An 11,153-nucleotide genomic window follows, 5' to 3' on the forward strand; every position below is an offset into this window, starting at 1 on the left:
GTAATTAGCAACGCGTTAGTAGAAATCGATGATGCAACGTCATCTGTGAATTTAAACGTTAAACTTTTTGCCGCGTTATCGTTTTAAGTCGATAAGGAAGATGGACATACGATCGGTAAAATTACGACGACAAAATTCTCTGGTATCGCGCTTAAATCGAAAAGAAAATAAAGAAAAATAAAAAGAGAAATTCTGTAAGTTTGACCCTTCGAAAATAATGACGGATGAGAGTGACGTGTGTATATGGCATGTGCGCAGGCTCGGAAAAAACGGCAGGAAGAGGTGGAGAAGATACGACTGGAAGAACAACAACGAAAGCAACAGGTAATCCTAAAATCGTTGTTACACGTTAGCCTGGTTTCTCTCTACTATTCCGTACTTCACATTTTCCTTCATTCTCTATCGCTCGTTTTTCAAAAATAAAAATTCAGCCTGGAAATTTCCTAACTTTATTCACGTTATTCCAGGTAACAATGTTATTTACCGATAAATTAACTTCCAATTCGTTTATTCGATTCTTCTTTTCCTTTTCTATCGTAGATTCAATTATAAATTTATAACTTTTTTATTTTTCTTTTTCCCTCTCGTGTTAAAAGTCTGTTTTAAAAAAACTGATTCTTCAAACATTCTAAAAGGATTTAAAGAAATTTCTTTTGAAAGTGGAATTTAATTTGTCGTTCGAATTTAATCAACTCGTACGAGAATCGCATGTTTCGTCTTTTTTCCCTTAATTACGTTTTTGTCCCTCGTCGAGTTTTCTCCTTCGTCGAATTTTATTTGTTTAATTTTTTTCTTTTTTTTTCTTTTTTCTTTTTTTCTTTTCTCACTCTGTTCCATGTGAAAAATACATACGCCTCTTCAACTTCATTAGTTGCTTTTTAGAAGAACAATATTTAACGAACGAGAGAAAAATGACCACGAGCATTCTCTGTGATTTCTCAGGAACGCGAGCTGAAGCGGCAGCAGGCAGTTATGCTGAAAGAACAGGTGAGTCTAAAACGAATTTTCCTTTATTTTTTCCTCTCTCTCTCTCTCTCTCTCTCTCTTTCCTCTCTTTTTTTGGATCGTTTTCTTGAATCGTGTCATTGCTGTAGAATAGACAGTGTGCGAGTGTGTGTGTTTCTTTATTTCTCTCGTAGAAATATATGAGCTTCCGTTTCGTGTACACACATTTTTTATCTACATATATCGCTTATATTCATTCATATTTCCATTTACTAATCTCCTACGCGATTAAATATCAAATTATAATATATTATATATCTCTATTTTTATCTTGATATATACATATTTAGATTTTTACTATTTTTTATTTATTTTACTACTTTTTTTTTCTCTTTTATTTTTAAAATATGCACATATTTCTTTGAATGTTATTATATCCTTTTTTTTCTATTTTTCTATTTTTAAATAAAAATCGCATCGTTTGTTTTTTTATATATATATATAAAAAAAAAAATAAAGCTATATGACGGTGAGGAGATCCATAATTATCGATGCTTTTATAAATCATATAAAGACACGCTATATCAGAGTTCTGTTATACGTATTTGCTTCTTTAGTTTTTGTAAACTGTAATTTCGTCTCTTTGGTTCCTCGAACGTCGCGATCTAAGATTGCTTTGAGTTTCGTTTGAGATACGGGTGTGAGTTTGGTTTTGACGTAGCAACGATATGGATTGAACAATCTATCTATTAGAATAAATTTAAATAAATTTCCAAAATTTGTACTTCTTTCAAAAAACGTAACATATGAAAAATCGTTAATCAATGTTGACCAACGATATTGATTTTACAACGATGTGAATTGATCACTGTTTCAATTTTTTTTTTTATCTAATTTTAAAAAGGATATTAACAAAAACAGTTTGAAGCTGATTGACGAATTCAATGTTTTTCGAATTGAAAAAATTCACTTTTTTATAACGATGATTGATAAATGCGTGCGCGAGAAAGAAAACGAATTGTTCTGACCGTGTAAGGTAGTTGAGCACTGGTGGACTGTGGATGTGTTTTGTGCCGCAGATGTACATGCAGGAGCTCACCAAGCAGCGCGAGATGCTCTACACCGTCGAGCTGGTATGTCTCATACCCAATCTAGTTTAATTAAAACGACTTTACTAAAATGGAACGAGTCGAATTTACAAATTTTAAACTCGTCATTGTTTATACCAATAAAAAGAAAAGAAAAGAAAATGAAAGAATTTTTATCGATTCTTCGTCTTTGATGATCGATGGATTAAATTTTAAAATCGATATATTTTAAATAATATTTTATTTTTTAAATTTAATCTAATTTGAATGATATATTTGAAAATTTAACTTTTACAATTTTAAGAAGAAAATTTTTAATTTGAAATTTTCATAATTAAATATTTCACTTGAATAATTTTATTATAATTTTTTTTTATTAGAAAATATGTGAATAAATAACGAACGATCGATAATGCGAAAGTAAATCGAGTTGACGAGTTTAAAGTTACCATATATAGTTGTGAATCACTAGCTAAAACTAACTAATCTGCACTTTGTCAGTTCCTTGTCGAGAATTTTAGATTCATTTATAAGCCATCGTCGAATAAAATCAAAATTCAAAACAATATATTTTGCCACGCGAGCTATACTAATGCTTTTTGTAATATTCACGTTCACTAACCAGTTCTTCGGTGATAACATGTCCATTCCTCGCTTCGATCATATCGATAGAATATTCAGATGCTTGTATCTCACATGATCAACGATCATAATAAAAAATTTATATCTATAGAAATTAAAAAAAAAAGAAATGAAAATAAAATAAAATGCATGGTCAAAACGTATTAATCATTCGAAAAAATTTATCAAACTTACCAAAGTTGAAACAGGTTGGGTAAAAGAATAGTTTTGCACGGTGTTTTTGAACAAAAGTCTACTATCAAATGTAGCCTCTTTTGAAACACCTTGAAAATGTAGAAGTTGTTGTAGCCCGTGTGTGCCACAGTTGTGCTTTTAACAAAAATATTTTACGAGAAATTCTCTGCATGGAATGTCGTTGATTCTCTATGTATCTTTTTTCTCGGTTCAATGGTTTCTCGTTAAATAATTTAGGAAAGAGAACGAAGGAGGCAGCACATGGCATTGGTTCGAGCGTTAGAAAACCGCCGAAAAATGGAGGAAAGGGAGAAAAAACGATTGGAGGCGAGAGCCGAGAGAATAGCAACGAAAGAGAAACGTGCCGAACAAAGGAAGATGGAGATGGAACTGATCGAACAGATCAGAAAGCCTGTTGAAGATATGGAACTAACTGGTATGTCTTTGCGAAGCTTTTGTTCATATAATTTGTAAATTCTGTAACATGTACTGAATTCTCTGGTTTCAGATCATAGATCACTGCCAGAACTAAAACGAATACCTGGTCTGAAATTATCCGGCCAAGCGTTTGCAGACATCGTAATGGTGTTTGAATTTCTACATAATTTCGGCGAGACTTTAGGCTTTGGTAAGTGATTGTTCAATCGAATAAAACTTTTAAAGCAATCATTATTTCATGTAGATATTCATAGTTCTAATTAATAATTTCTATAGATATAGTTCAAATATTAATCTTCATTTTTAGATATGGAATCGCTCCCAAGTTTAAAAAGCCTTCAATTGGCGTTGCTCAATGACGAGGAAGCAGAGGAAGAGCTTCTGTCCGTAATGACACATCTATTAGTATGTGCGATCGAGGATCCAGGAATCCCTCAACCAGCGAGACACACGACAGGCCTTGGCCAAAGCCTCCGACAAGCTGACATAACGCATGCCAACATCAGTGAAGTGTTACGAATCTACTTATACGCGAACGCGACAGGAGAAGTGAAGGCTCTGACAGGAGTATGTCTAGAACGGGAACGCGATAAGAAATTTGCCGATCATCATCAGAATGGTGGTGATTATGCTTCGACCTGTTCGGGCAAAAATGCTCAATTTTACGAGCATCTACATAATAACGAAACATGGAGGATGTCCGAAAGGTTGCGAGACAAACCATTCCTAGCTTTGAATCCGACGCACAAGGCACAAATGCTCGCGTTCCTTTGTAACGAGCTATTGCAGAACAAAGCTGTGATCAGACAGATCGAAGGAAGCTTGGAAACAGTAGCTCAGTTAAGAAAAGAAAGATTCGTATTGGACACAAAGATAAGAAAGTAAGTATTTTTATTCATGATTTAAGGTTATGAATTTAGAGTGAGATTAATAATTTTATTTGAATATTTATGTAGATTGAGACAGTTACATAGTCGAAAGGTACGAATGGAAGCAGTGGGTGTAATAGTTAATAAAACTGGAGACACCATTACGATTGAGAAAAAAGAGGGCGATGAGGAGGGTAACACGTCGTCAACGGCAGTAGGTACGACACCCACTCCTGATGAGATTCATCATGAAGATGAAGTTGAAGACATGTCCGAAAATGAGAGTGAAGGAACTCAACCTGAGGAGGTAAATTATATAATTTAAAATATATTGATTGATCTGTTATAAAATAAAGATTTTATGCATTTATATATGTATAATTTAGGAAGAAGACAAAAATCTCTCTGGTGAAGAGCTCGGTAAAAAGTTGGACAAATTATTAAAACAGTCAGAAGAACAATTGCAAAAATTGAATAGCTCTTCAAAACAACTACGAGCCCACATATTTGGTCAAGATAGGTATTGGAGAAGATATTGGGAGTTAGCATGTGCAGGTGGGATTTTCGTCGAGGCCATGGAAAGCGCAGAACCTGAAATCCTCGAGTTGCAAGCTGAATTAGACGAAAAGTACAAAGATGTATCGATGGAGGAGAAAAGAGAAACAAAACAAGAAGACACTAAAGTCGAGAATCGTGAGAATGAAGCTCCTAATGACGTAAAGAAGGAAAAGAAGTTCAATTCAAATGATCAAGAAGATATGAAACCTTTAATAGAAAAAACGAAATCTGAAATTGAAGATATTAATTGTAAGAAAGAACCTATGCAAAACTGCGAAAATTTAACGAATGTTAAGGAAGAGAAAAAGAATGATTTAGATAATTCAATGACTGATGCAAAGACCAATGTTACATCTGAAGAGATTAAACAAGAAACAGAAGTAATTAGTATGGATGTGGATGTCAAAGAAGAAACAAAAAAAGAAAATGACGAAACGGATGAAGATATGAAACCAGCGGTAAAGATGATGGAAGATAAAATTGTTGAAACAATTCCAAACGGTGATAAATTCAATCATGTGAATAACCTTCATAATGGGAAGGAATTGAATGGCACCTTTATTTCCAGTAAGATTTCTTCAATCTATTATACATTAAAAAATCTTTAAAAATGTTTGTGCTAATGTTATTTACTTTAATAATTTCAGATAATAGTAACGAATCGAATTGGTTCTCAATTTTACCTCGGGAAACTTGTGATACTCCAGGACCAAGTACCAAACAAATATTTGGAATAGCCGAACCAACTGAACTGAGAATACCAGTATTTCCTCCACCGGCTAGTCCAAATTATGATAGATGTGATAGTCCTGCTCCTTTAATTTTGACTCAAGATGAAGCAGCGCAACTTGAATATTTAAAAGTTCATGGTTTACCACCTCCTGGAGAAGCTAAACCAGTACCAAATGGCAAGTAATATGTGATAATTAATTTTTTAAATTATCTAAAGTTATACTAATGTATTATATTGTTCGTTTTAGATTTAAGATATGGCTGGTGGAGAATAACGGATGTCGATACGTTTCAAGAATTGTTGGAACATCTTCATTCTCGCGGTGTTCGCGAAAAAGAACTAAAACGTACAACGTGGGCGACTATGGAATCTTTCTTAGCTGTTACAGGCAAGATCAACGTAGATCCTGGCAATCTTACTGCTACAGAACTTCAAGCGACACCTGATGAACCTGATACGCCAATTCCAAAACCAGACAATCCGGCAGTCTGGAGTGAACAAGTTGCGCTACGCGTGGATGCGCAATTATTGGAACAAGTTGAGGCCCTAGAAGATAAAGTCGCAAATGCCAGCATGCAGGTCAAAGGCTGGAAATTGCCTCCACGGGCAGGAACCGAGGAGGCTGAAGAAATTGAAAAACTGAACGAAATGGAAAAGATCAGTGCAGTTGAACAAGCCCGGCAAAGGTTATTGTCTCTAGAGGCCGCTATAGAAAGGAGATATTTGAAACCACCGTTAGGTGTTTGGTAAGATATTTAAATATTTATCTAGGATTTAAATATCACAAATTTCAATTGAGAATTCATTCCATTCGTTTATTTAAAATTATAGTACGGGAGATCCAAACTTAGCGGCTTTAAAGGCAGAACAAGCAGCTGCTGCAAATGCGAATTCGAATAATTCGGATCAGAGCAATCAGACCCCAGTACCTCAAGAAGAAACAACTCCAAGAGGGCTAAACAACTGGCGAGAGGCAACAGCTCGAGCACATACATCCGCTCAGCTGGCCATGGCACTTTATATGTTGGAGGCTAGCATCGCTTGGGACAAGAGCATCATGAAGGCTGTGAGTCTAACACCAGCTAGAAACTCGGTCTGCGTCAAGCTACGAAACCGCTGCGTCTCACTCAAAGCTACCACTCAATACAATCAGCTATTGACTACTTCTCAGGCCTCTGTGGGTATTCGCACTAACTTACTAACCAAAGTACCCTCTTCTTACTTCCTGCGTGATTCTTCTATCCTTCCTTGCACAATGAACCACAGAGAGCATATCGCTTTCAAAAATGATTGGTAAATGTTTGGTCAAACGAAATGCTCTTATCGTGGCACTTTCCGTAACATGTTCAAATGTAATATTGTAAGGAAGTTAAACGAATTCATGAATATTTTTAAGTGCGAATAATGCGGCAGCCATAGTTGTGAATTAACTAAAAATAAAATTGGAGAATTAATTATTTTAATATAAAACTTACAATGCATTTTGAAAAAATTGCTATAATTTAAAAGAAAAATAATTTATTGATGTGCTAAATGGTGGTTAGAGTCTAACGTAACGGTAGCATGCAAGAAAATGCCGCTTATCGTTTACTAATTTTTTCCTTTAATGCTTCATATGATTCCTTTTGTAGAATAGTTTCTATTTAGTTATAACTATATAATTATATGCATAATCTTAAAATATTTTATTATTTTGATTTTACTTTATACAAATTTTCAGTTATTCCAATCCACCATTTATATATCTAAATTTAGTTATACATTAAATTATATAATAATCAAAATGCATGATACAAAGAAATTAAAATTGCTTTGCACTAATTTTGTTAATTATATATTTCTGAATGTTAAAGTTTATCTTCTTATTTATTATATGTATTTTTTGTTGATTAACATTTATTGCATTGATGGGTTTAATTTTAAATGCTTAATTAATAAATGCTGAAACTGAAATCAATATTTTCGAAATATGCGTTTTATCATTTTAAATTGGAAAGTTTTTTTTCTTGTTACAGAATTGTCAATTTTGTCATAGCGGAGATAACGAAGACAAATTATTACTGTGTGATGGTTGTGACCGCGGCTATCATACTTATTGTTTCCGTCCAAAAATGGAAAACATTCCTGATGGTGACTGGTAAGAAATTGTATTTTAAATATTCAAATAACGATGATAAGTTCATTTGTAATTAAACAATTACAATTATGAATATATTTCAGGTATTGTCACGAATGCATGAATAAAGCAACAGGGGAACGAAACTGTTTGGTATGTGGAAAGAGAGTTGGTAAAAATTTAGTATTATGTGAACTCTGTCCAAGGGCTTATCACACTGACTGCCACAATCCTGTTATGCCAAAAGTAAGTGATTTTTTTTTATCAACATTTACATATATACATATATATTTAGATGTGAATATATTTTTTCAAAGAAATGTGTTATTCTCGTTTATTTAATTTACTTATCTCATATTTTTAGATGCCAAGGGGAAAATGGTATTGTTCTAATTGCCACAGTAAACAACCAAAGAAGAGAAATAGTAGTCGAAGGAGTCATACCAAAGGGGGAGGCACCAGAGAAAGTGAAAGTTCTGATCATCCACCAGCTAGGTGATTACGTTAAAAAAAAAAACAAACACTGTCAACACGCTGATTTAACAATGTTTGACATAAAATATACAATAGGGAAAATAACTACGAAACTATGACTCATATTATAATATTCAGCGAACGCAAACGAACAACCAATTTCCGATCGAATAGGAAACAAAAAGAAACTGTTTTAAAACGAATGAACATAAATGCATACACATCACTCTCATGCGATTATACTCGACTTACATCTTCGACCCATATCGTACATACTCGTCGAAAATTATGTTGTAAGAAAATATTTACTTCATACAGGGTGTTCCGCGATAGATTATATATAGTTAATATTCTTCATATATTAAAAATTATTGATAGGTAGGTTTTTCTTCATTCAAGTGATATTCTGTATCTTTATGAATACTATCGTGTCATATCTCTTCTCGTCGGGGGACACCCTGTACTTCGTACAGTGTGTTACGATCATCGACTAACGGGTTGGGTATTTTCTTAAAAAATTCGTCGTAACGGTAGAGCTGTCTTCAGGTTCTATGAAAATGTATAAAATAATAATACTAATAATAGTAATAATAATAATAATAATTATAATAATAATAATAATAACAACAATAATAATAATATTAATACTGTAATAATAATAATAATAATATTAATAATAAACCATAAAAGGGCAAAAACGACGAGAGAGAAAAAAGCGAGACCAAATAGAACGAAAGACAAAGAGTCAGAAAGACGAAATGTTCCATCGAGAACAACGTACCCGTCTCAAGCAGAAAATACACGCTCGAATCTTAATGCATTCGTCCAGAAGCTTTTAAGACGGAAAAACCTCCTGCAAACGAGAAAGATAATCGTGCAAATAATTTCTATTGTTTTGCGTCGCAGTCCAACGCCGTCAACGGCATCGAACACACACGTAGAGGACGTCAGTTCATCGGAACCAGCAACCCCAACTGCCTCACCACGGAAGGAGGGAAACAATAGGACGCTCACGAAGAAACAACAACGAGAGTTGGCTCCTTGTAAGGTGCTACTCGAACAGTTGGAGCAACAGGACGAGGCCTGGCCGTTCCTCTTGCCGGTGAACACCAAACAGTTTCCTACCTACAAGAAAATTATTAAAACACCCATGGATCTCAGTACTATTAAGAAGAAATTGCAGGATTCCGTGTAAGTTACACGCGTACCAACGACTACTAGTTAATTGAACGTACTCTCTATTTAGAAATGCCTCTTTCCCTAAACATAAAAAAAAAAAGTTCATCTAAGATCTCTAGAAAAAAGCTCTAACTTGATCGTCAGCTTCAATCCGAAAAAATTGGAAAATTGCGAACATGTTCCAAAGAGTGCTTCTCGATACAGGTACAAGTCTCGCGATGAGTTTTGCGCCGATGTCAGACAGATGTTCATCAACTGCGAGGTATTCAACGAGGACGACAGTCCCGTGGGGAAGGCCGGACATGGGATGCGCAGTTTCTTCGAAATGCGTTGGACCGAGATTACTGGCGCACCACCTCCACACCCGCAAACGCATAGCTGAGGCTCGGTTCGTTCTCGCAACACCTGCAACAGTTTTGCCCACTTCTACTACTAGAGGGTAAAACCCTCGAGAGTATCATTAGGAATATCATCGAAGAGATTAATCGCGAGACCTGTTTTCTCTGTGCTCTGTCGGCCTCGTTCTAGCGGTCGATTGAACAACTTTAATTCTAATAGAGAAAAAAATAATAATAAAACTCCACGAATGCGGATACATCTTCGTGCGCGTCGCGTTACGTGCGTGTTCTATTCGTCTCTGATCTTTTATTCGTTATTCGCCCGTAATCGACGCTCGCGTGGGCGCTTCTCGCATTCTAATCATACATATACTTTAATGCTCGAAAATAATCCAATGGTGGCGAACGTTTTTAACGGCCCGTACTTCTCTCTGTAGCATCGACGATGAACTTAAAAAACGCGATGTTACAAGAATTCTATATTCGTCGAGACGCTTCTGCCGAACAAAACTCAAGTTGCGTTTAACGAACCTCATAAGGATTGTAAGTAGGATAAATAAGAGAAGCTTTATCGAGGCCAGAAGCCGTAACAGAGATTTTACGTATACAATTACGTTTTGTGATTTGGAGCTTTTTAAAATCGACGCGACTAAAATATCCATATGTGGGATACTCTATTGAAGCCTCCAACCTGACCTCCTCCTCGAGTAGAAATGAAATGCAATGCAGATGGTCACTGTACTTACCAAGTAAAACAAGTAAATTTTGCCTAAGCGAACAAGATGTAATTTGCGATTGTATTATACAGGCTTAGTGCCGGCAAAAGAAATATTTTGCAAAGTAATGAATGTGAAAAGAAGAGGTATATATAAATAAATATAAATATATATGTATAAATATGAATATAGTGTATATGTATACTATATAGATAGTCACATCACATGAAACATGCAAAACACACATAACACCTCTGCCCACAAAAACATCAGCACGATAAGGGTAACATTTGCTGTAGAGTAAGATATGCAACATGACGACGAAGTCAATCTTCCAATTAAGGACATAATTTATGCCATTCCACGGATTTTGTCTCTAATTTTTATTGATTTGTTTTTTTATTTTAAATATTTTTTGACTCACACATGGGTTATTGATTAAATGATTACACGTAAATATAGTAATTTCATAACCCAATGTGAATTTTGACAACAGAAATGTGAATCTTTATCCATATTACAAGAAATTTTAAATAATTTACAAAGAAGAAAATTAAACTTTAAATAAATAAAATATGTATTTGAAAATGTATAAAGATAAATATGAACAGTTTTTAATAATTATATTTTAAAAAATCAATTTAGCATATCCTAAATCAATACTGCAATTATTCAATTAATATCATTCGAATTCAAATATCATATTTAAAAGCAATATATATTAAAGTTCTATTTATTTTAATAAATGATTAATTGTATACGTTGAATGGCACGTTTCTTTTAACAAAGAAAGAATGAAATTATAAATTTTAAAGCAAGTAATAAACAATCGTTTTTCCGTTTTTTTTTTCTTTTTTTTTTTTCTTTTTTTTTTTTTTTTAAA

At 34.0% G+C, this 11,153-nt stretch overlaps 1 protein-coding gene across 10 annotated transcripts in view; it reads left to right on the forward strand.

Moving 5' to 3' along the window:
* LOC102673943 (bromodomain adjacent to zinc finger domain protein 2B) overlaps positions 1 to 10,453 on the forward strand; it is a 22,618-nt gene extending 12,165 nt beyond the window's left edge. For 3 of the 10 annotated variants that reach the window (XM_031510058.1, XM_031510057.1, XM_031510065.1), the window contains 16 exons: positions 259 to 324; positions 943 to 987; positions 2,025 to 2,078; positions 3,087 to 3,285; positions 3,358 to 3,477; positions 3,595 to 4,168; positions 4,244 to 4,463; positions 4,543 to 5,281; positions 5,362 to 5,622; positions 5,695 to 6,193; positions 6,279 to 6,624; positions 7,463 to 7,584; positions 7,668 to 7,809; positions 7,928 to 8,058; positions 8,944 to 9,228; positions 9,421 to 10,453. In XM_031510058.1, coding sequence (XP_031365918.1) covers positions 259 to 324; positions 943 to 987; positions 2,025 to 2,078; positions 3,087 to 3,285; positions 3,358 to 3,477; positions 3,595 to 4,168; positions 4,244 to 4,463; positions 4,543 to 5,281; positions 5,362 to 5,622; positions 5,695 to 6,193; positions 6,279 to 6,624; positions 7,463 to 7,584; positions 7,668 to 7,809; positions 7,928 to 8,058; positions 8,944 to 9,228; positions 9,421 to 9,598 — 3,981 coding nt within the window. In that variant the 3' untranslated portion in view covers positions 9,599 to 10,453. Of the gene's footprint in view, positions 1 to 258; positions 325 to 942; positions 988 to 2,024; positions 2,079 to 3,086; positions 3,286 to 3,357; positions 3,478 to 3,594; positions 4,169 to 4,243; positions 4,464 to 4,542; positions 5,282 to 5,361; positions 5,623 to 5,694; positions 6,194 to 6,278; positions 6,625 to 7,462; positions 7,585 to 7,667; positions 7,810 to 7,927; positions 8,059 to 8,943 lie in introns of all 10 variants that reach the window. The other 7 variants (XM_031510059.1, XM_031510066.1, XM_031510061.1 and 4 more) reach the window with 6 other exon arrangements.
* Positions 10,454 to 11,153: the final 700 nt, after the last annotated feature.

Source organism: Apis dorsata, unplaced genomic scaffold (assembly GCF_000469605.1).
Source record: "Apis dorsata unplaced genomic scaffold, Apis dorsata 1.3 scaffold_199, whole genome shotgun sequence".
Taxonomy (NCBI): Eukaryota; Metazoa; Arthropoda; class Insecta; order Hymenoptera; family Apidae; genus Apis; species Apis dorsata.